We start from the raw sequence: 24,503 nt of genomic DNA, 5'->3' as shown, positions 1-24,503 counted from the left end.
ATTCGGACCCTGCGCAGAGCTCAGCGGGAAAGGAATTCATTTAGACTCTTCCCTAGCCCAGTGTTGAACAGAATTGAATCGAATCAACCCGGCTGGGCGTTCTTGCCGGTCACGGAGCCTGTAGTAGCCACTTGGAGCCTATAGGGGGCATACGTTAAAAGGTCCCAGGGGGCGGGCCGCCGAGCACGCCTCTCGGTAGCCCTGTGGTGTCTCTCGGCTTCCGTTGAGCATCGGGCAAGATGGCGGCCTCCGAGACGGTTAGGCTACGGCTTCAATTTGATTACCCGCCGCCAGCTACCCCGCACTGCACGGCCTTCTGGCTCCTTGTCGACTTGAACAGATGCCGAGTGGTCACGGATCTCATTAGTCTCATCCGCCAGCGCTTCGGCTTCAGTTCTGGGGCCCTCCTGGGCCTCTACTTGGAGGGGGGGCTCTTGCCCCCAGCCGAGAGCGCGCGCCTGGTACGAGACAACGACTGCCTCAGGTGCGCGCTGCGCGGGGTTGGCGGTGGCGGGGTGGGCGGCGGGCCGGGGACGCGCCTGCGCACGCCCGGGGCGCCTCGGGCCCCTGGAGGCCGCGCGTGGGTATGGGGTGGGGAGTTGGGGTGGGCGTGGGGTGGGGCTGTCAAGCTGCAGGTTCGTGAACCCGGGAGACGCTGATTGGTCTAGGTAGGTTTGGGGCTCAGGAAGCCGCAGGGTAAGGAGCATCCTTCCCCGAGTGCTTCTGAGCCAGGTGATTGGTGGACCAAACTTGGAAAGACCCTGATCTTGTGCGTGGGCCGGGCCTCTGTTTCTTTCAGCCCTGATTTAGCGGGCACTCACTGAGACAGTGTTAACGTGGGCCTGATGCACGTCAGAGCCTGGCGGCTCTCAGGGTCAGGTGCCGGGGACCCAGACAAAGAGGAACATTCGTGTTTCCTTCAAAGCGTGCCGTTCGTCCTACTTTTGTGCTCCTGCGAGTTCTTTTGAGACTTACGGTGTCATTCTTGTCATACGTGGGTGTTTTGCGGTTCTTTTAAATAGGTGTTCGGGACCTTTTGGGTCGTGAATTGGAAAATAAAATAGTTTTAAGTAAGCTTTTGAAAATTAAAAAAAAAAATGATACCGAGATGAGTATCAAGAAGCCATTGTGGTATGAATTGCCCATGTGTGGTTGAGTTGTCTCAATAAAATGGTAAGACATGATCATATCGGTTTGGACTTTTAGACTAATTTACTCAGGGTTTCTTTTTAAAGCTTCAGCTACAATGAAAAAATTCTAGAGTTATGAACCAGGCTACTTCCTCTGCCTGTTCTTTGTTAAATATTCTTTTCCTTAGAACATAATGTCAGATCCGTGAGATTTCTTCAGAACGTCAGGGAATTCAGTTTGGAACAATACCTACATCTTTGTGTGTGTGTCTCTCTCTTAAAATCAGGAATGCTGTGATTTGTTAATGTTTAGCTGTTTCTAAAGACAATTTGAAATCGTCCAAATTTCAAAAAAGAGTTCTTTTTCCTTTTTCTTTCACTGTAATGGCTCTCCATTATTTTTGCAATTCAGGGACTACTTCAATACTACAATTCAATTGCAAGGACTGCCTCCCCTCCTATTAAGTTTACTTTCTGAACTATCCCCTGCCTAATAAATTAATAACTTCCTGCTCACTAACTGCAGTTACACCTCAATTAATGAATCATCTGGGAATTATACTCCTTATAGTGAAGTTAATGTCAAAAGCAAACCATGAAAGCTGTTATAGGAAGTAAATACAGCACAAGGGCAGGCAGAATTTCTCCCAGAACACTTCAGAGGCGTAATTGTGTGTGGTAAGAAATACCTCTGCAGCTGGCTTTGGTGGTAAGTGGGGCAGACCTTAGGAAAAAACTGAATGTGGAAAAATTTTGTGTATTTTTGTGGTTGCCTGTTTTCAATCATTCTGTCTTCCAACAGATTCACCTTTCTTCAGAGCTACAGAAGAAAACATAGTGTCTTTTCTTAAAGGTTCCTAGTATTGTTGGAGTGGACAAAATAACTAGTTTCTTGTTTCTGTATATTACCTTCTTGTGTGATGCAGGCAGTCAGCCCGGATAATTATACTAGGTTGTGCTGCTAAGTGCAGAAGATGACTGAGAAGGGAGAGATCATCGTGGAACACAAATGGTCAGGGAATTTCGCAGTTCCTTGATGGACATGTTGGAAATGGAAATGCTAGATGGCCCAGGAGAGTTGTAGATTCAAGAGCTAGCCTGACTCCCTGAAGAGATAAGTCTGACTACAGAAGGATTCTGTAGGGATTGCTGGGAGTACTGAGAGGCGGAGCCAGGTGGTGGGAGGCTTGAGAGGCCATTTCCCCATGGCCATTTCCTCGTTCTCTCAAGCCCCCAGAATCTGACTTTTTCTGCTCTGACAGATGAAAAAAAGTTATACTTCAAGATAGCTCAAGGTAAAAAGTCCCTTATTTCTCTTCTTACGTATTCTTCCCACAGCCTACTCTCAAGAAGTGCCCTCAGTTAGGTTTGGGGTCTATCTTCCCAGATTTTTTCCATACACATGCAAACATATATCGTTTTTATTTTTTTATTTTTTTTATTTTTTTATTTTTAAGATTTTATTTATTTATTCGACAGAGATAGAGACAGCCAGTGAGAGAGGGAACACAAGCAGGGGGAGTGGGAGAGGAAGAAGCAGGCTCATAGCAGAAGAGCCTGATGTGGGGCTCGATCCCAGATCGCCGGGATCACGCCCTGAGCCGAAGGCAGACGCTTAACCGCTGTGCCACCCAGGCGCCCCTCATATATCGTTTTTAAATACACATGTCATCCTAATAAACATATTGTCCTGCACCTCACTTTTTTTTTTTTTAGGATTTTATTTATTTATTCGACAGAGATAGAGACAGCCAGCGAGAGAGGGAACACAAGCAGGGGGAGTGGGAGAGGAAGAAGCAGGCTCATAGCAGAAGAGCCTGATGTGGGGCTCGATACCAGATTGCTGGGATCACACCCTGAGCCAAAGGCAGACGCTTAACTGCTCTGCCACCCAGGCGCCCCCTGCACCTCACTTTTTTACCTAACGTATCATGGGTATCTTTTATTTGAGTGTATATAGTATGTAGTGTACATCATTCTTATTTTTTATTTTTGCAAGAGAGAGAGGGAGGGAACAAGCGGGGGGAAGGGCAGAGGGAGAGGGAGATGACGCAGGACCCCGGGATCATGACCCAAGCCAAAGGCAGACGCTTAACCAACTGAGCCACCCAGGTGCCCTGCGTCATTCTTTTTAAATGCCATGTAGTATTTTTTTACATGACCATGTCCATTTCTTAAACCAACCTCTTACTAATGGGTGTTTTAGGTTGTTATCTTAGTTCATTTGTGCTGCAATATAAAAATACCATAAACTGGGTAGCTTATAAACAACAGGAATTTATTTCTCACAGTTCTAGAAGCTGGGGAGTCCAAGATCAAGGTGCTAGCAGATTCAGTGTCTGGTGAGGCTAGCTTTCTGGTTCATAGATGGCACCTTCTCACTGTGCCCTCGCTATGGAAGGGACTAGGGAGAGCTGTAAGGGTCTCTTTTATAGGAGCACTAATCTAGTTCATCAGGGTTCCACCCTCATGACCTAAGCACCTTCCAAAGTTCCCACCTCCTAATTCCATCACCTTGGTGGTTAGGGTTTCAACACATGAATTTTGCAGGGACACAAACATTTAGACCATGGCAGTTTTTTTGTTTTCGGGTTTTTTTTTTTCTTTAAAGATTTTATTTTTAACTAATCTCTACATCCAGCGTGGGGCTCAAACTTACAACCCCAGATCAAGAGTCGCACACTCAATCGACTAAACCAGCCAGCTTGCCCCCCCCCCCCAGGCTATGATGGTTTTCTGCTTTTCACTGGTACATACTGCTGTAGTGAACATTTTTGTACGTCCTTGTGTACTTGGGCAGTGGTTCAACAGGATACATTCCTAGAAGAGGTACTTTTGGGTCAGATTTTAAACTTTGTAATAAGTAATGTCAACTTGGCCTCCAGAAAAGTTGTACAGGTCTGTATTTATGCCAACAATATATGAGTTACTTTTGTTCAGTGTCGTGTGAAAGGTAAGAGAGCGGAGTGATAAAGAGTTCAAGGTCTGGAGTCAGAACGCTAGGTTTGAATCATGACTCATTAGCTGTGTTCCCTTGGTCAAGGACCTTTACCTCTCTGAATGTGATAATGCAGTAGCCAGGCAGGAGGGAGGCTACAGGGAACTGAGGGGACCCAAAGGGGGTGCAGCTCTATGTTTTCATTCTCTTTGTTGAATTTCACCTCCATTTGGTGGGACAAATTCATTAAAAACCCTCCATGTCCTGCCCTCAGAAGACTAACAATTATTGTATTAATAGGGGCGCCTGGGTGGCATAGCGGTTAAGCGTCTGCCTTCGGCTCAGGGTGTGATCCCATGTTATGGGATTGAGCCCCACGTCAGGCTCCTCCGCTATGAGCCCGCTTCTTCCTCTCCCACTTCCCCTGCTTGTGTTCCCTCTCTCGCTGGCTGTCTCTATCTCTGTCGAATAAATAAATAAAATCTTTAAAAAAAACAAACAATTATTGTATTAATAAAAATTAGAGTTAATATTTGGATAGTACTTGCTTGGAGCCTGGCACTGCTCTAAACATAGATGATAGCTCATCTGAGTATTACAATAATTGTCACTGTCCCCATTTTTGCAAATGAGAAAGGTGAGGTAATATTTAAAAATTTTACTTAAAGTGGCAGAGGAAGGATTTGAATCCACTCACTTTGGCCTTGGCAGGCAGTGGGTTTGGGGTCTCAGGCTGTGCAGCTGGGTGTGGCTGTATTTCTGTATGATAGAATCCTAGAAGTGAAGTTGCACATTTAAAGGGAGTGCCTTGCATTTTGGGGCACCTGGGTGACTCAGTTGGTTGAGCATCGGACTCTTGGTTTCTGCTTAGGTCGTTATTTCATGGTCCTGAGACTGAGCGCGCAGTTGGGCTCGGTGCTCAGTGGGGAGTCTGCTTGACGTCTCTCTCCCTCTGCCCCTCCCCCCAGTTGCTCAGGCACGTGCTCTCTGTCTCTCAAATAAATAAATCTTAAAATAAATTAATTAATTAATAAAGGGAGTGCCTCGTAATTTGATACCACCCAGCCTGGCCTACAAAGAGTTTGCATGAACAGTGAAGGTCTGTTCTAAAAATTTCTTGGAATTAAATCTCTTTTATTGCTAATTTCATAGGTAATTCACTTCTCTTCGTACAAGGACAGCTACATTTGTTTCTGTGATCCAAGTAGAGAAATGAAGGACATTCCCAGGGCAAGCGTACATTCTTAAAGGAACGGTAGCTCAACAGACCCTGATGAACCATTTCATACTCTCTGATGGCAGTTTTTACTGTGTTCCAAACGGAAGTGACTCTCCTCTGGAATATAGCAGATAGTGAGCGAGGCTGTAGCCATCACGGGTCGCACCTTTTTGCCCATATCCACAGATCCGATGCCTTCAGAATAGGTGAGGGGATGCCAAGGGCTGCTCTTGAACGTGTGGTGGTCGCACAGGCTCCTCTGAAAGGCAGCGGGTGCTGTGTTCCGGTGGGTTAGTAAACCACGATGACTGAACTGAGAGTCTTGCAACCACTTCCAAAGTTCGATGGGAAATTTGGTCCTCACTGGTTGCCTCAGGATTGAAGCATGAATCGTAACATTGCTACAGGTAAAACAAATTGATCAAGAATGTCAAGGGACAGTCCCAACACTCTGTAAGCTCCTCAGTAGTTCTTAGATTCACAGGATGCCAGCCTAGGTTTTGCCCATTTGAGAATTGCTTCTTTGCTGCTGGATGCTGAGGTCCATCCTGGCAGTAGAGGCTTTTATAAATTAAATCCCTGATGTTTCACACTTTTATTTCTCTCTTTATCCTGGTATCAGTAGCTTTGATTTTACTTTGATTTGTATGTGTTTGTGTTTTTGTGTATTCTGAAGAGTATCTGTGGGTGTTTTTTTCAGCTACCACATTGTGCTAAATCACAGGATTACTGTCCCATAAAAAAATTGTTTTAAATGCTTGTGTCTTCTTATTCCCCAATTATACTCTATTTTCAAATATGATTATCTAATCTTTCTGTGGTCACTAAAAAACTTGATGAACTGTATAGCTTGATACAAACTGTATAGCTTGATACAAATACTTGATATTAAAAATATAATGTCTGTTTTTAGCAGGCAATTTGAAGCACCCACTATGTACGTGACATTGGGGACACTCTTAGCTTTCCATCATTGGACCATACATCCTAGAATTAGCTGTTGCCAGTTCATGGAACAACAGAGTTTCTTTACTATAAAAGTAATTTTGGATGGAGTGTGTGTTAGGGTTCTCCAGAGAAACAGAAACAGTAGGAGATGATAGGTAGGTAGGTAGGTAGGTAGTTAGAAATAGAAACAATAGGAGATAATAGATAGATAGATGATAGATAGATAGATAGATAGATAGATAGATATGAACTTCTTATAAGGAATTGGTTCATGAGATTATGGAGGCTGAGAGGTCCCAAGATCCACAGCTGGCAAGCTGGAGACCTAGGAGAACTGATGATCCAAGTCCGAAGGCTTGAGATCCAGGGGAGTTGATAGTGTAAGTTCCAGTCCTAGTCTGAGTCTGAAGGCGGGAGAAGGCTAAAGTCTCAGGTCAGACAGTTGGGCAGAGAGAAGGAATTCCGTTCAGGCCTTCAGTGGATTGGGTGAGGCCCACTCACAATGGGGCAGGCAATCTGTTTGACCTAGTCTACCAATTCCAATGTTAATCTCATCTAGAAACACCCTCACAGACAAACCCAGAACAGTGTTTAACCAAATCTCTGGGCACCCATGGCCCAGTCAAGTTGACACATAAAACTGAGGATCACGGAATATCATGGAATTTTATGATGGCTTGTCACTATCCCAGAGAAAAGAATTGTTAGAAAAATTTTTCCTACATTTCAACAGAATAAAAGTAAAATCTGATTTTAAGAAAAAGCAGCCCACATTTAAAAACAAAAATGGATGCTCTGCATTATCACCGTTTGGGACAGGCAACGTAATAGAGTGGAAAGATCGTGAACTTTGAAGTTAGACAAACTGTCGTTTGAATCCCATTTCTGCTGCTTATTAGCTGTGGATCTTGGGTTGGTTACGTGTGTGAACTGTCATTTTGTGATCTGTTTTAAAATGAAGGCTACCTCCTTCATGGTGCCATTTAGATTAGAGGAAAGGTCTAGAAAATATTTGGGATGCAGTAGATACTCAATAAATAAAACCAGTCATTTGAAAGTTGACCATAAGTGATACCGTATAGGCCATTTTGTCAAAAAGAGTCTTTTATCCTTAAGTGATTTGACATTTTTTCATTGCCTGGCATTAGGGACAGTGTGCAGTCATCTCAGTATATAACTGTGTCCTGGAGACGCGCTTACGAGTTCCTCACGGCGGCTTTCTCTCGTTGTTTTGATAGAGTTAAGCTAGAAGAGAGAGCAGCTGCGGAGAATACCGTGACAGCCAAGAATGGTGAGGATAGCCATTTATTACCTAGAAAAGCAAAGAAGAGGGCATTTAGGTTGGAAGAGGATGAAGAAACTGAACTAGATTACAAAAACTCAAAGAAGCATTGGAAGAGGCAAGAGAACAATAATGATGAGAAGACCTTGGATCTAGAACCAGAAGTTGTCACGGTTCTGAGTGTGAGGAAAAAAAGCAAGAGGAAAAACAAAGCCACGTGTAGTGTAGTGGATGGTGATGACGAAGAAACCAAAAGAAAATCACCAAAGAGAAAGGAGAAATGTGAATATAAAAAACAGACAAAGAACTCCAGGTCTTCCAAAGCCCAGACATTGAAGGACTGGGCCACCCCGAACTGTGGTCCTCCGAAAGGCTCGGCTGCTAGGAACAGCCTTGTCAAAGCCAAAAGGAAAGGGGGCGTGGGCATTCGTACAAAAGATAGTCCCATTTCCTCCTCCGAGTCCGAGTCTTATCATGAATCGACCAGCGACGGCCTCAGCCACGTCGTCTTGGAGGTCAGAAATTCCTCAGAGAAAGTATCAATGGAGTCGTCAAAGGAAGGCCCTCCTACCAAAAACACAGCCGCCACCAAAGTGGCCGCCAAAACTGGCTTTCACTCCGCCGCTGTCAAGGGCAAGACAAGCAGAGCATCGTCTTCGAGTTCGGACTCTAGCTCAGAGTCCGATGACCAGTGCACGGTGTCCAAGAGCGCCCCGGAGCGCGCCGCAGGCTTCCTAAAGCCAGTAGGCCTCTTTGCAGGCCGGGGCTGTCCGGGCCCGGGGCCCTGCTCTCAGACTCCCGGTGCTGCCGCCTGGAAGCCTTCCGATGCCGACGGTGCCAGGCCCGCCCCTCCTGCTGCTCCTCCCAACGTGACTCTCCTCGCCAGTTTGGGAAGAGGCTGGGGGAGAGGAGAGGACCTTCTTTCTTGGAAGGGGGCGAGGGGTCGGGGGATGCGGGGAAGAGGCCGAGGCCGAGGGCAGGCCGTTTCCTTTGTGTTAAATAGAAACGCTGAGTATCAGAAGCACCAGCAATTAAATGAAATGGTCACAAATTCATCTACTATCATCCAGGCAAGTATTCTTTCTCCTGAGCCTACCTCTTCCCCTCCTCCCACGGGCTGTGTCCGGAGTGGATGTCACGGGTGTGCTCTTTCCCGCCAGTAAGAGCCCCATGACCGATGCTGTTTTTCAGAACCCAGTAGAGACACAGAAGAAGGACTACAGCTTGTTACCGCTGTTAGCGGCTGCTCCGCAGGTTGGAGAAAAGATTGCGTTCAAGGTATATTTTACAAGCACAGCAATTACCACAGGAAAGATTATCCTCCTTCCAAATAAACTTACCCATTAGCAGCTCAGGATTATATATGTTTATGTCCATAGACCCTTTCCAGATCGTGTCTGTCCTGTTCTTGGGCCTAGCATGTAGGAGGTGCCTACTTATTGTTTAGTGAGTGAATAAACATGGCTTAGCCTGGTGTCTGGAACATAATAAGTGCTCAATAAAAAAAGGCTCTACGGATCACCAACCCTCCCAACATCCTCCCCCAAACCAAAGAAACCTTTCCCGCTGGACCCCCTGTTTTGCCGCAGGTTCGCAGTAGGGCCCCCAGGGTGGCGGGGTGGGTTCCCCCACCCGGCACATTTTCTCGGGCGGCAGAGGGGAGAAACCGAAGAGTTTGTTTATTTGTGGGCTCTTTCTTCTTTTGTAGCTTTTGGAACTAACGTCCGATTATTCTCCTGATGTCTCTGACTACAAGGTAAGGCTTTTTATTTAAAAATAACTGTTGGTATATTAAAGAAGCCAAAGTCATATTTCGTACTGCTAATATGGATTATTTTGATTTTTTGGAGTAAATAATGTTGTAAACTAGAAAACGGGAGCATTATTAAAATGTAAACTTTTTAATAGTATCACTGTGGAGCCCCCAGTGTTGTTTTCCTTGCGCTTGGGGATGAATGTTGTAGGACAATGATGAGTTTTAATTTTTTTAAGTCATTTTTTTCTAACCAGCTTAGACATTCACAAACTTATTTGAATGCTACTCCCCCAGGATCCTAAAGGAAATAATAAATAGCTCTCAGCCAGAAAATTTGATTATTTTCATCATAGGAATCTCTTTTATATAATTGTGAATTACTGCAGATTCTTATGGTCTAACATGGCCCCTTTTGCATTATCCGTTAACCACAGGTAATTCACAAATATTATCCTTGGAACTTATTCACGACACATCTGTGTGGGACTTCACATTGGCGTGAGCTTTATCATAGTTCAGTAAGAGCTTAACTCTAGTGAGATTACAGAATTACATATTTCCTTCCCTTTTTCACCCATTCAAAATTTTGTTAAAATGCGTAAATTTCTTATTTTGATGTAATATATGGAATAGAAGTCCATTTAAAAAATAATAAGTGGTAATGTTAACATAGTAATACAGAGAAAGTACAAGGAGATTCGATTTAATCTGAGTTGATACCTTGGGAGACTTTTTTTTTTTAAACCTTGGAAGACTTTTAAAATCCTGGTAAGAACCTTTCTTCAAAAGCAGACTAGAAGAAGAATCAGTTCATGAAGGGGTTTGGTAGGTCAGTTCTGGGTAATTGGTGTTTTATCATGTTTTTCATCTTAGCCCCTTAATATAGGTGACACATAAGTTATCATCTAAAGCAGGATATGGGGCGCCCGGGTGGCTCAGTCATTAAGCGTCTGCCTTCGGCTCAGGGCGTGATCCCAGGGTCCTGGGATCGAGCCCCACATCAGGCTCCTCTGTGGGAGCCTGCTTCTTCCTCTCCCACTCCCCCTGCTTGTGTTCCCTCTCTTGCTGGCTGTCTCTCTGTCAAATAAATAAATAAAATCTTAAAAAAAAAAACAACAGGATACTTGTGAGTGAAAAGGATTAATATTATATTAACTATCCTGGAAGGAAATGTAAATGGACCTGTCTTGGGCAAACCGGGATGTTTTGTCACCTTACGGTAGGTAAGGACTTTACTTCTGTCATATATGGGGAGATAGCTAAATATGGAATTAATACATACTACTGCCTCTACGAAGTATGAGTCTAGATGATACTGATTTTTAAAAATGCATATTAAATCGATGTTGGTCACCATAGTTATTACCTTGGAAAGCTACTTGCTTACTTTCCCGGTATTTTTAGAACTTTCTGGATATTATTTTCAAAACCATTTGCAGAGTGAAAATCAGTCCCAATTTCTGCTTTGACCTCAAGTGCTGTTATCTAGCTTGATCACTGGCTTTATTCCCCAAGCTTGTCTTCAGAAGTCAAATCTGTCTTCAAAGAATGTAGTCTCCTCCGCCCTTGACCCTGTGTCACGTGTACATACCTACCTGCAGGATTATAATCGCTGCAGGTGACTGGGTGACACTACAGAAGTCAGTGCAATGAAAGAAGAATTTATTGCTTACATTTCCCGAGAGAGCGGGGAATGCCATGTCATGTAGGCCGCCGGGGGAAAGCGCCTAGACGTCATTTGGTGGCGGAAACAGGAGTGAGGAGAAAGCCTGTGCCAGGGCCTTTATTGGGCTTTCCTTGGGATAGGCAAGCCAGGATGGGGGAAACAGTTTAGGATTGGCTAGTTTGAATATTTAGTAGGCTTTGGGCTATAGGGGCTGGCCCTAGTTGTGTGGTGCTTGCCTCTGGGATGATTTAAACCAGGGAAAATACTGCCTTGGGAGTTTTATTTCTCCTACAGGTTGATTTATTTAAAATTTTTTCTTTTAAGATTTTATTTATTTATTTGAGAGAGATAGAGCATAAGTGGGGAGTGAGGAGGGGCAGAGGGAGAAGGAGAAGCAGACTCCCTGCTGAAGAGGCAGCCCAGTGTGGGGCGCCACCCCAGGACCCTGGGATCGTGACCTGAGCCGAAGGCAGACGCTTAACTGACTGAGCCACCCAGGCATCCCCTAAAGAAAAAGTTTTAATATTGAGATAAAATTTATATAACGTAAAATTCACCATTTTAACCATTTCGAAGTGTATAATTTGGTGGTTTTAGTATATTCTCAATGTTTCACATATTGGTTTTTGACTTGGACTTTTATTTTTGAAAGGAAGGAAAAATACTAAGCCACAATCCAGAGACCCAGCAAGTAGATATAGAAATTCTTTCATCCTTACCAGGTGAGTCTTCTAGAAAAGAATTTGAAAATTTAGGCTCTTCATATCAACGTTGGTTTCTAAATAGCTTTTATACCCAGGAGCTGCTCTCTGCCTTCGCCTCAGTGACTAACTCTCCACTACCCCTTGTCCGCACAGAGCAGCCCTGGGGACCAGTGCTCCCCCTAGTGGAGGTGTGTGTCTGCTAAGGGTTTTTGGATTTGTTTCCAAAACTGTTAGGCAAGCTGTTCTTACTCCTATAATTATGTAATTTCATAAAAATTATGTAAACTGATGAGCACTGATTGCAAAAATAATTATTTCTATGAAACCCAAATTGAATGCTGACCCAAGAGCGTAACTAAGAAATTTATTGAATTACGTGTGGGGTGGATGTGCCAAAAGAGATTGGGGGAATCTGGTAAAAATCTAGGAAGGTTCTGAGCTCAGACTGCCTTGCTAGTATTTGCATTCTTGCATCCCTTTAAAAAAACTCAGAACTGGAAATTGTAGAAATTGCAGACAAATATTAAGTATAGGGTTTATAAAAGAAAGATAACTCTAGTCAGCAGGCTCCTAAGACCTACTGTATTTCAAAAGAATTGGTAAATGAGCATACTTTTGTGTGTTAAGTCAAAATAAAATGTCTGAAGTTTATGTGCATGCACACTCGCACACGTCGTTTCAGATGCTTCCCTGCTTTATCCCTGATTCACCTCACCCATCATCGGTTCTAAAGTCTGAGACTAAGAGAGCTTTTGCTGTATATGTGGCTTCACTTGGGTTGCGTTGTAGGGGTTCCTGGCCAGAGAGCAGACCCTAAGGCAATTAAAATCTTAATAAATGATTAGCTATAACTTAAATTGGTTTTCCAGCTTTCTTCTGATTAGGTTTTATTTGAAGAAGTCCCCCTTCCTAGGAATGGCGGTCAGAGGCGTTTGTCCATGGTCAGACTCCATGGACGCAGCCTGAGCACTGCTTGTCCGGTGATTGGCAGTGAGAACATCCAATTAGAACTGGTCTTCTCTGGAGCTTCTAGAAGTGGCTTTATGTGTTCACTAATAGAAATACAGGTAGTCCTCGCTTTGCATGGTTCTGATATATATATAGGAACTTTAGTTACCATGGTTTGGTTAAGTAACACCAGTTCCCAGCGATATTCGGTCTGCTGTTAGCTGTGAGTACTGCATCAAGTTCTGCTAGCTTTTCGGTCCACAGACCACTGCGTCAATAACAGGTGGCCATCATGAGCAGTGACCAGTCACGTCACTTCGTGTCTTCTGGCTCCTGGTGATTGGTCCCCGTGCATCTGTTACCCTGTCCCCAGACACACTGCAGTACGTATGGTTGTGCTGCCTCCTTGTCTCCCTGGGATAAACCCACATGGCACTGGCATTTTACAGCAATGGATGTTGAGGTAGGGAATTGGTCAACAAAGCTGAAAGTACAACAAAGAAACAAAGTGATGATTCTGGAGGTGACATCCAGGTGGGGTTCAAGTGAAGTGGGGTCAGAAGAAACAGCTGGCTGTAGGCACGTTGGCACTACAGTCCCTGTGAACTTCTTGACATAAATGAGGAAGGGTGGTGGTGACAAAAGGGATGAAGAGGTCCCCAAAGTGACATCAGCAAAGACATCAGAGAGTTGCAGAAAAGAAGCGAAGAAGCTCTAAGAGCTATTTCATGATGATAAGAGCTCAAAGGATGAACTACTGAGAGCTGATGCACACTTAGAAGGGGTCTGCTGCTTCTGCCAAGTGTAGAAAGGGTTCTCACTCTGTGTCGTTATGCGACAGGAAGGCAAGCACTGTTCAGACCACCTTGATAATAGCATGTTCTTTTCTTTTTTTTTTTAAGACTTTTATTTTTAAGTCATCTCTACACCCAAAGCAGGGCTCAAACTCATGACCCCAAGATCTAGAGTCGCATGCTGTACTGACTGGTGCCTGGATAAGTTTCTTAACAAAGAAATAGAACACTAATTCTGTCTTTCTGGTGGTTTAGATTACAGTGTACTACATAAATATTAGTTTTGCTCTTTTTCATCTCCCAATACAGTAGAGGTTTAATGTTTTGACAATTTTTAAAAATGTCATGAGACCATCATAATTTTCCCCACTGATTATTCAGATTGTTGTACATAATTTCAGCCTGCGTGGTCATTTTTATGACCCCGCACTACCGTACAAAGCGAGGACTGCTGTATTACCAAGTAGTAAGTATGTTTAATTTCTGACGACAGAGCAAGATAGACAAATTTTGCAGAATTCAGTTTACCTTTCCCACCTGGAACATATCAGTTATCTTTTGGATTATCTAATGGTTACACATATTCTTTTCTGAGAGTACTAATAACAGTGTATCAAGCTCATTTCTTTTTTTGATGAAGGAAAGATTGCTTCTGATAAATGGCCACGAAGCTCCTGTCTGCTGTTACAGGGTTTTCTAAGGGTCTCCTGTCACTGAGCACTCCATACTTTCATGTGCGTCCCAGCCTCCACATCAGCGGACAATTTGTTTGTGGTTGTTTTTCTAATGATATAAATTCCCTGTAGAGGAACATTTTCACTACTGGGAAATGACTTATTGTCTCTCCTTCCTACCGTCTGGTTTCAGCCATGAAAGAACCTGGGAAATTTGATTTGGTTTATCACAACGAAAATGGAACTGAGGTAGTGGAGTACGCTGTGACGCAGGAGAAGAGGGTAGGCGTGCTTCTCTTCTTGGGATTGCTTGGTCGTCCGTTCTCTCGACTGGCTACTGGTGGTCTGGAAGGTGACATCGCAGCTTCCTGAACTGCCTATATTAAAGTCATAAAAGATCTAGGCCCTAGGATCCCTGGCCTGCCTACAGGGTGGCAGTTTCGGTGCCCAGTGCCAAGTTAGGGTGCCATCTTGGATCTCAAAGAGCCTACATGACAAGTGCACAAAGAACAAAGTCTTATTGAAGACTAGAGAGCTGCATAAAAGCATAGTTATGTAAGCGTTTCAGTAGAGAACGGTAGCGTATTTAAAAAACTTTTGAGAAAAGTATATATAGTATATAGCTTGAAGGATTGTTGTAAATGAATATACCCATGTCACCAGCACCTAGGTCAAGAAGCAGAACATTAACAGCCCCCCCGGAAATCATCATCATGTCTCCTTGCAGTCATTACTATCTCCCAAATACTACCATGATTCTGACTTAGAACAGCATAGATGGTTTTGAAGAATGACATAAAATGATGATTCTGTCTTTTGACTTCTGTTTAAATCCTTAAATTGCCATTTTAGGAAATATCTGGTTTAGGGCTTTTAGGCAGCCAGACTTCCAGAGTTGCTGGCAATGCCTGGCTCATTAGGCTATGCTAGCATTAAACTAAATAGAATTTATATTTAAATGCTGCCTCTTACGGTGCTTATATTTGAAATGTTATGGATATTATTCTGTAACTTTTAGCATTGCAAGCTCACATTTTAGAAATGTAAACTTGTAGAAACCCTAACCAGACTATGTTTTGCTTTGTCTTTAGGATAGATGACACTCTTAGAGATTTATTCCAAAACACATTTTTAGGGTCTGTGGTAGGATCAGCAGATTTGGCCAAGTCTCCTGTACTTCTTTATTTGCAATGTATGCCTCTTCACTTTTTTGTTGAAATGTATTCTTGGAAACTACATTGGAAAATTAAACCTTGGAAGCTTTCCTCTCTATGCCTTACTAAATAGGGGCTTGAAGCAGAGCTTGTCATTACCATTCTCTGGCCCTAGATGGCCCTCTTGATTCGTCCACGTGGCTGAGTTCGCATTTGTTCGCTCTTGGTAAACCGTGAACCACCTAGTTTTACGCAGCGCAGGATAGAGCTGTGCAATGGAGCGTAAGGAGTCCACTGATAACCCTTAAGGGCCACAGCTGCCTGTGAAGAGTCTGTGGGCCGCTGAGCCACAGTGTCCTGTTGGGCAAGTCCTCTTGACCCTGGGTAACTGGCTGCCTCACACCCCGGCCCGTCCCACCCGTAGCCCCATTCGAAATGAAGGAAAGGTGAAATGTGTTTAGTGTAAAGTGTAGCTGCATTCTAGGTAAACAGTTCTTCTACCCTAATTGAACTCAGCTTACTGGGACTCAGATCATTCCAGGTCTTCAGCCATTCTGCACAAATGGAAATTTACTTGACTGAAGTTTTTAAACCGATTGAAACGTGTATGATCTCAAAATGAAGCCTCTAAACCAAATATTTTGTGTTTTTCCTCAGATCACTGTTTTTTGGAGAGAGTTAATTGATCCAAGATTGATTGTTGAATCTCCGAGTACCATACCAAGTACAGAGCCTGCTTGAGGATGACCTCTCCACCTCATAGTTTATAAATGTCTTGTTTGTGAGAGTGGCTATAACCTGAACTTTAAAAAAAAAAAAAAAGATTCGAAAGTTGTATGCATTTTTTGTTCACTTTACTGCATAGGAAAAAAAATCTACCTCATCATTTAAAATAACATGGGTGTTGCTTTTTGTAGATCTTTTTTTTTTCTTCTTCCAAGGCTTAAATTCAGTAACAAAATTTAAAACATGACATTCCCTGCAGGCATTGTTATATATCAGTATATATGGTTTCTTCTCTTTTTTAATTTATTTTTTGACCATCAAGTAGCCATCGTCAGTAGGAGTTTATAACACCAAGTACAAGAAAATGCTGCATATCTTGTCTCAGTAGGTTTTATTAAGTAACGTTTTAAAACATGAAAGCATGTTACTTGACCTAATTTTTTAACATTCAAGTTGTTCCATTAAATATGGAACATCTTATAAAATGCAAGTATTTTATACTTGTAACTGTCAAGAATTAAAAAGTAGCTGGGTTTGTTGCAGGCGATGAGTTAAGGAATCCTTTCACATTTTTCTCAACTTTAAAATTGAGGATTTTCAGAGCCCTGTGTAGAGCAGTGAAAATAAGACCTCGTGTGTTTGCCTGGGACGAACTGGTGTTCCACCTAGGTGAGAGGGTTTGCTGTGAGTTCAGACCAGGGAATGTGTTATCTTGCTACAAGATCCCAAGCACCTGGCTGAGTGCGCTGGAGTGAGGACCAAACAAACTTCGGTTTCTGTTATTATTCAACACAAAGCTAAAGTGGCTAAATCTATACTGTGAAAATTGCTTCCTTTTAACAAAAGACCAGGTTCCTCCTTCAGCTTTGCAGATTTTTAAATAAAGTCATATTGAACTAAACTTCCATGCTGAGTCATCATGTTTAGTGGACTATTGCAAATCGCTGTCTTGTTTCACAATAACGTGAGAGATACAGAGGTTCTGGAACAGGAGGCCGTGCTTTGACTGAAGAGTCTGGTGTTGCAAAGTTCAGTCCAGTGAGACTCAGATCTAGGAGCTGTTGGGCCGGTGATGCAGTCTACTTTTAACCTGCACAACATTGATGTGTATCAAGTGTCGATTTATTGATTTGTAATGAGAAGTAATCCTCCAGAAAGTGTGAGATCAGTGTGAATGATGGGAGGTTGGCACTGGGGTTCTTGCATAGCGTGCTTTCTTTCCAGGGCCTGAAAAACAAATGAAGGTGACCTAGTAAGCGCCAATAGGCATATGAACAAATGCTCAACGTCATTCATCATCCGGGAAATGCAAATCAAAACCACAACGAGATATCACCTCGCACCTGTTAGAATGGATATTATCAAAAAGACAGGAAATCAGGAGTGTTGGTGAGCATGTGGCAGAAAGGGAATCCACTGTGCAGCCACTTGGGAAAACAGTATGCAGCCCTATGTTCGTTGCAGGGTTATTTACGATAGGCAAGCTACGGAAACAAGTGTCCATTGATGGACGAACGGATACAGAAAATGTGGTATATTTATATGTCTGTACTTTTTATTCAACCATAAGAAGGAATGAAATCTTGCCATTTGCGACAACAAGGATGGACCTTGAGGGTAGTATGTTCAGTGAAATAAGTCAGACAGGGAAAGACAGATACTGTATGATCTCACTTATATATGCAATCTAACCCCCCCCCCCCCAAAAGGAACTCAGATACAGAGAACAGATTGGTAGTTGCCAGTGGTAGGGGGTGAGGCCAAATGGGCAATGGGGGTAAAAGGTACTAGCTTCCAGTTATAAAATAAGTCACAGGCGCATAACGTACAGCGTGGTGACTCTAGTTAATAATACTGTATTCCATATTTGAAAGTTGCTAGGAGAGTAGATCTTAACAGGTCTCATCACAAAAAGTTTTCTGTAACTGTGTATGGTGGTAGATGTTAACCTAGGTTTATCGTGGGTTTTGTTTTGCAACGGGTGTATACAAATACCGAGTCATACTGTGCACCTGAAACTAATGTTGTATGTCGATTATACTTCAGTTGAAAAAGATAATTAGTAAACATTGACTAGATCAAAGAGAAGTGTTGACCTCAGGGTGTTTTCCTCAGATTATAATCAATTTCTCGGTTTCCTTTTCCCTCCGTAGTGGTGTTTTTCAAACGACAGATAGCAGCCTCCTAGAAGGGTCATGATGTCAAGTGAGGGGTCATGACCTCTTTGAAAGATGCATTATGATAGGAAAACACTATCCAGTAAATTTCAGTTTTCTTTATAAAACAATTTACAGGGGCGTCTGGGTGGCTCAGTCAGTTTAGGCGTGGCCTTCGGCTCAGGTCATGATCCCAGGGGCCTGGGATCAAGCCGCTTGGGGCTCCCTGCTCAGTGGGGAGTCTGCTTCTCCCTCCCCCTCTACCCCTCCCCCCCGCTTGTGTGTGCAAGCTCTCTCTCTCTCTCAAATAAACAAAATCTTAAACCCCAGAATTTATATATAGCTGTGTGTGTACTGGATCATTATGTAAAATGTAGCTGTATTTATTCTTTTATTTTTTTTTTAAGATTATTTCTTAGAGCGAGAACACAAGCAGGGGGAGCAGAGAGGCCAAGGGAGAAGTAGACTCCCCACGAGCAGGGAGCCCGATGTGGGGCTCGATCCCAGGACCCTGAGATCATGACCTGAGCCGAAGGCAGACGCTTAACCCACTGAGCCACCCAGGTGCCCCTGTAGCTGTATTTATTCTTGCTTGAAATCAGATCATTGTCCCACGTGGAAACACTATAAACTATACAGTTTATTCCAGGAGTGAGAGAGAAGAGGGGAGATGAGGGAAGGTGCTGGGCAAAAAGTACACGCCAGAGACGAAGTCTTTGCCTCACTTGCCCTGGGTTGGTGGTCCTGTTCTAGATGCGGAAACAGCAAGTACTCAGACGCCAGCTCTGAATATTACAGGACTCAAGTGGTGACGCATCTAACTTCTCTCAACGTCATATTGAGTCACTCGCCAAAGACCACACAGCTAGAGGAGAGCGTCTAGTGTAATTTCAGAGCAGTGTTTTTCCCCAAGGTGTTTCAGTGGCTGTCCCTAAAGCTGCCGTGTCCTGGCCTGACCGTAAGCAGTAGGGCGCTCTCCACACCCTCCCCCCACTGCCGCCTGTGTTGTTGGGAGCAGGAAACTTCCGGCTCACAACCTTTCTGCCCCCGAGACTTGCTTCGGTCTATCTTCAGGTTGTCTGCGCACCATTACATTCTTTTTTGTTTTTTAATTGAGTGTCTGTTTTTATGATTTTTGTTTAGATTTTTAAAATTATTTTAAAAGAAAAACTGCACATATTACGTGTGTTCCATTTGATGAGTTTGAACATACGGATACATTCACGAAACTGTCACCACGATCAAACTAATAAAGCATCACCTCCAAAAGTTTCCTTGCACCTTGTTTTGTTCCTGTGCTTGTTTTTTGTGTGTATATGCATGTTAACAAGGCTTAACACGAGACCTACCCTCCTAAGTTTTGATAAAAGTGGAATCATGTAGTATTTGTCCCTTATGCCTGGCTTATTCACTTAGCATCGGGCCCTTTGGTTGACCCGTGTGGTTGCAGATGACAGGATTGCCTTTTTTCAGGCTGATAATACCCTGCTGTTTGTGGGTACCACACTCTTTATCCATTCATGCGTGGGTGGACATTTAGGTTTCTACATCTTGGCTGTTGTAAATGACGCTGCCATGACCATGGTCACCGTTAAATTCTAAACCGCTTTAGCTCTTAAGACATTCAACTCTGTATACAAAGACTGTGACCCTTACTCAATCAGTGCAATATCCCACTGGATCTTTTTTCCCTTCTTGTGAAAACTGCAGGCTCTCCAACTCCATTCACGTCCCTGATACGATTGATCTCTTCTTTGCTGTCCTCATCAGGGGCGCGGTGGTGGTAACTTCTTACCTGCTAAGTTTTTTGTTTTTGTTTTTTTTTTTTAGCTACGTCCAAACCTGGATTCGTTGGAACATTCATTCCCAACCCTTTTTCACTTTTCTGAAGGGATGACATCACAAAAACCCTTCCCAGGTGAGAGAACTATGTACTCTCAAAATGTAGGTACTTTTTGGTTTTAACTTTTTTTTTTAAAGATTTTATTTATTTATTTGACAGAGAGAGAGACAGCCAGAGAGAGAGGGAACACAAGCAGGGGGAGTGGGAGAAGAAGAAGCAGGCTCATAGCAGAGGAGCCCGATGTGGGGCTCGATCCCATAATGCCGGGATCACGCCCTGAGCCAAAGGCAGACGCTTAACCACTGTGCCACCCAGGTGCTCCAGGTTCTAACTTTTAACTTCCTTATTTATACCTAAAAGAGCTGTTCCAGACTTTCTCCTTCCACCCAGACCCTCCTTCCCCCATGAGCTCTTGCCCCTCGCAAAGAGGGGGAGGACCGGCAGGAATCCCCTTCCCTTCACAGTAATGACTGTACTGGTTGGTTTTTTCTTCCGGGGCCTCTGTTCTCAGCACTGGCTTGCAAAGCCTCCTGGATCAGCCTACATCCGATTAGGAGAGAGAAACCACCCAGATATTCAAACAGGAAAAGTTTAGTATCAGGAATTACTAACTCCAACAGGGACTGGAGTAATGAGGGACCGGCCAGTAGGAAACGAAGAGGGCGCTAAGGGAATAGCAGACAGGAGAAGCGGCCCCTCCTGGGGCTGAGATAGAGCCCCCAGGGAAGAGTCCCCAAGACTCCCCGCCCGCCGCCCCCACCCCCCAGGCCTCTTATGATGAGGCGCTGGTGAGGGTCATGGCCCTCCAAGTCTCTGTGATGCTGTCCTGGCAGAACTTGCTGGAAATCTGCCCTCTCCCACACATTTCATTATGTGGTATTTTAAAGTTACATTTATTAATATTGCCAAATATCCGATCTCGTCACACCAGTCTCTAAGTATTAGGAAACTCACTATAGCAGGTACATGTCCAAAATTCTAATTTTTGCTGGAAAGCTCACATCTTTTCATTGGCAACCAGCACAGTCAGCGGCTCCTGGAGTGAGGGGCTCGCTTCGCGCGCTGCAGGAACCTGCCTGCCAGGCCCGTGTCTGAGCCACCAGGGGCTCCGTGCGCCGGTGTCTCGCGTCACCGTGGCGCTCGCGCAAAGCGCGGCTGTGGGGCTCCGCACGCAACGCGCCTCTCCGTGAGGAAACCGCCGTTCTCCGGCTTGCGGCAGCAGACGTGCCTTCGAAGGTCGCGACCGCGTAACAGGCGCTGTCCCCGCTCTCTCAGGGGCCTCGTTTTCCGTCCCAGCGGACGTGTGAGGCCACGCGGTTCCACGGCTCCGCTGGCTCTGGGGTGCGGCGGTGCCCTGCTTTCGCACATCGCTGCAGACGTCACGCAGAGAACAGACAACACCTTCGTGGTGTTGACCTCGTGCGCCCCCTGAAAGCGTCTGGAGGACGCGCAGGAGGCCACAGACGACGCTTAGAGACCTGCTGGCCTCGAGGAAGGAGACAGGTTTTGAAGTCAGGGTTGGGGGCCCCATCTGAGCCCCGAGACAAAGCGAGTGTCTTCATGACTACAATGGGCCTGCCCCGCCCTCGGCTGACAATGAAAAGTCAAAATAATGTTTGCAAAATGTGACGCTATTCAGGGAGGGTTGGTCTACTCTTAAGCCCCTCATCAGACTCAAGAGAGGCTAACTGATAAACTCCAACTCATTTACATTCAGAAAGAAAAGTCACAACTGAGTGGGGGGGGAGATCCTGGGGGGGGGGAGATCGGGGGAGGGGGGTGATCCATGCGATCACCTTGACGGCGGACTCACTTCACCGCAAAGTGACGTCAATTCAGTCAGAAGGATCTGCTAAACATGCCCCCAAATCCTGCATCCCGCTGGAAAATGTTCTTGCAGAAACAAGAGTGTAGTTACAGTGAGCGCCCAGTTGCTCGAACAATCCATGGGAGTGTGACAGCTATGACCAAGGACTCAAGGGGAACTAAAGCTCTGGTCAAAGCCATGAGTCAAAGCCGTGGGTGCTTACTTGGGGCACTGGAGGTCATGCGATGTTCAAGCCAGAAGCCACCCTCAGAATAATGAAGCCCAATCCTCCCCCTACACCCGCCCCCCCCTTTTTTTTTAGAGATCGATTGATTGATTGATTGATTGATTTTAGGGGGCTGGGCAACAGGAGACGGAGAATCTCAGGCAGGCTGTGCGCCGGGCTGGGCATGGAGCCTGACACGGGGCTCGATCTCACACCCTGAGATCATGGCCTGAGCCACAGCCAAGAGTCGGTTGGGTCACTTAACTGACTGAACCAGCCAGGCGTCCTCTGAATCCCCTTTTCACACTGACAACAGAGCCAGAGAAGTGACACGGCAGAGGCAGGATGGGGTTAGCGTGTGCGCTCTACCATGGGATGGGCCGGTACAACTTCTGTCTCTCTCTCTCTCTGTGTGGTCACTGCCTTCGACCAGCCCGGCAGCCTCCGGCAGCCTCAGCTTCCTCAGCCCGGTGCCCACCCGCAGGAGTGGCCAGGACTGCGGGAGAGAAGAGCGCACGAGAAGGATTTAGAGCAGGGCCTGGCACACAGTAGGTGCTTGTTGAGACATGAGTTGTCATTTATTCATGTTCCTGTTATGTGGCTTGCCCAAGGTCCGGCTCTGAATTTTGGGCAGAATTTGAATTCCCTTCTTTTGAATTTATCTTAAATTTTTTTTGAATTTATCTTAATTTTTATTTTATTTTATTTTTCTTTTTTTAAGATTTTATTTATTTATGTGACAGAGATAGAGACAGCCACTGAGAGAGAGAACACAAGCAGGGGGAGTGGGAGAGGAAGAAGCAGGCTCATAGCAGAAGAGCCTGATGTGGGGCTCGATCCCAGATTGCCGGGATCATGCCCTGAGCTGAAGGCAGACGCTTAACCGCTGTGCCACCCAGGTGCCCCTGAATTTATCTTAATTTTTAAATTGTATTTTCATCTGTCAGAAACACCTCACGCCATAGTTCATGTTACAGTGGCTATGTTTACGTGTTCCTTAATTACATCTTTGTTTTATTTTATGTTTGAAGGATTTTATTTATTTTTGAGAGAGAGAGAGCACGCACACGAGCAGGGGGTGGGGCAGAGGGGGAGGGAGAGGGACAAGCAGACTCCCAGCTGAGCGCGGAGCCCCTGTCTCAGGGGGGAGCTCGATCCCATGACCCTGGGATCATGACCTGAGCTGAAGCCAAGAGTCTGAAGCTCAACCGACTGAGCCACCCTGGCGCCCCCTTAATTACATCTTTAGGTAGGAGCAAGTCACCTAATACTGATCAGTGATGCGTTTATTCCAGAAGGCTTGGGAGATTTCTGCTCTGACTCCATCCGTCCATTATCTCCAAACCGTTGTGCTTATCCTCATTCCTGAATGGTGTAGTTTGCCCCTGTGGCTTTAGCTTCTTAAACACATGATCCCCACTTTCAAAGACGGTATACTAAGAACACAACTCAGGGTTTTTTTATTTGTTTGTGTCTGTTTCTTTTCCTCCCCCAGCGAACAGGAGAGAAACGTCATTTGGAGATGAATAGTGGGGGCTTACAGGAAAACACGGACAATGAAACCCCAGAAAAATGCTCTGGGGGCTCTGATGGGATTGGTGATTAGCTCCTATCCCCGGTCATCTTGTTAACCTTGCAGCAATGCAACCCCTTGTGTTGAACAACTGGATTTGGGCGACACCATTGATAGGGTTTTACTATAAACAAATGTGGCTACAAGGTAATGTATGTGGTTTTTTGTTTGTTTGTTTTGTTTTAACCAACCAACCATGTGCGAGTCCAGAGGCTGGACCACAGGCTGTACGGGTTACCTATCTCGGCCAGCACGTGTCTGCTGAAACCGGTCAGCCTCACGGAGCTCCACCGTCAGGGCCAATGGCACGTGCCAGCGCCTTTGCTCCTGGGCGGAGTCTGCCGAAGAAGCCTGGTTGAGCCGTCAGGGGAGGCGCCGCGTGGGCTAAGCCAGGACCGTGCTGCATCCGTGGGTCTGCCGATCAGCAGCCTCCACTTCCTGGGAGCTGATTAGCAAAACAGGGTCACAGCCCCACCAGACGGGTTGGATCGGAGGATGTATTAGCAGAACCCCATGTGCCACGTGCGTGTGAAGCTCTGGGACGCTCTGAGTCAGGGGAGGACACAGTTGGGACTTCGGCGCTGTTTCCCGCTCATCAGACTAATAAAAGTTACTCCTGCTTGACTAAACCTGGTGTCGGTGAGGTGTTTCTTAGGGGCTAACCTGGCAAACCTGAGATTCTCTTTCTCTGTAGAGGGAAAAGGAAGTGACACAGGCTGCCCCAACAAAGAGCTGGCTCAGGGCTCTCAGAAGGATCAAGGTTTTATCTTTTTATTATTTAAAAATTTTGTTTAAATTTATTTATTTATTTGAGAGAGAGAGTGCAGGGGGAGGAGCAGAGGGAAGGAGACAAGTGGACCCCCACTGAGCACAGAGCCTGATGTGGGGCTCGATCTCACCACCCTGAGAGCATGACCTGAGTCGAAACCAAGAGTCAGATGCTTAATCAACTGAGCCAC

The 24,503-nt window shown here is 45.0% G+C and overlaps 1 protein-coding gene and 1 long non-coding RNA gene across 3 annotated transcripts; both read left to right on the top strand.

Annotated features, from left to right (window-relative positions):
* Positions 1 to 204: 204 nt before the first annotated feature.
* COIL (coilin) lies at positions 205 to 16,840 on the top strand. Of its 2 annotated transcripts, XM_026517406.4 has the most exons (7): positions 205 to 484; positions 7,474 to 8,587; positions 8,709 to 8,795; positions 9,226 to 9,273; positions 11,592 to 11,661; positions 14,253 to 14,341; positions 15,871 to 16,840. In XM_026517406.4, exons 1-7 carry the CDS (start codon positions 240 to 242, stop codon positions 15,952 to 15,954), a joined length of 1,737 nt encoding a protein of 578 aa, XP_026373191.2. In that variant the 5' UTR covers positions 205 to 239; the 3' UTR covers positions 15,955 to 16,840. The 2 variants fall into 2 exon arrangements, with proteins under 2 accessions (XP_026373191.2, XP_057174088.1); XM_057318105.1 differs by having other exon boundaries at positions 220 to 484; positions 11,592 to 16,840.
* A 3,083-nt stretch (positions 16,841 to 19,923) lies between these two features.
* On the top strand, positions 19,924 to 24,173 carry LOC130544730 (uncharacterized). Its single transcript, XR_008961263.1, has 2 exons — positions 19,924 to 20,013; positions 23,467 to 24,173. It is a non-coding gene; the product is annotated as an uncharacterized LOC130544730 (long non-coding RNA).
* Positions 24,174 to 24,503: the final 330 nt, after the last annotated feature.

This window comes from Ursus arctos, unplaced genomic scaffold, assembly GCF_023065955.2.
Source record: "Ursus arctos isolate Adak ecotype North America unplaced genomic scaffold, UrsArc2.0 scaffold_24, whole genome shotgun sequence".
Classification (NCBI taxonomy): domain Eukaryota; kingdom Metazoa; phylum Chordata; class Mammalia; order Carnivora; family Ursidae; genus Ursus; species Ursus arctos.
This window is presented reverse-complemented; position numbering and strand designations above follow the sequence as displayed.

Bases quoted from the DNA above. Each gene is read 5' to 3' on its own strand.
- COIL (XM_057318105.1), top strand. From the start codon at position 240: ATGGCGGCCTCCGAGACGGTTAGGCTACGGCTTCAATTTGATTACCCG. The intron at 8,588-8,708 runs GCAAGTATTCTT...GCTGTTTTTCAG, and splicing joins ATTCATCTACTATCATCCAG to AACCCAGTAGAGACACAGAA. The intron at 9,274-11,591 runs GTAAGGCTTTTT...TATTTTTGAAAG, and splicing joins CTGATGTCTCTGACTACAAG to GAAGGAAAAATACTAAGCCA.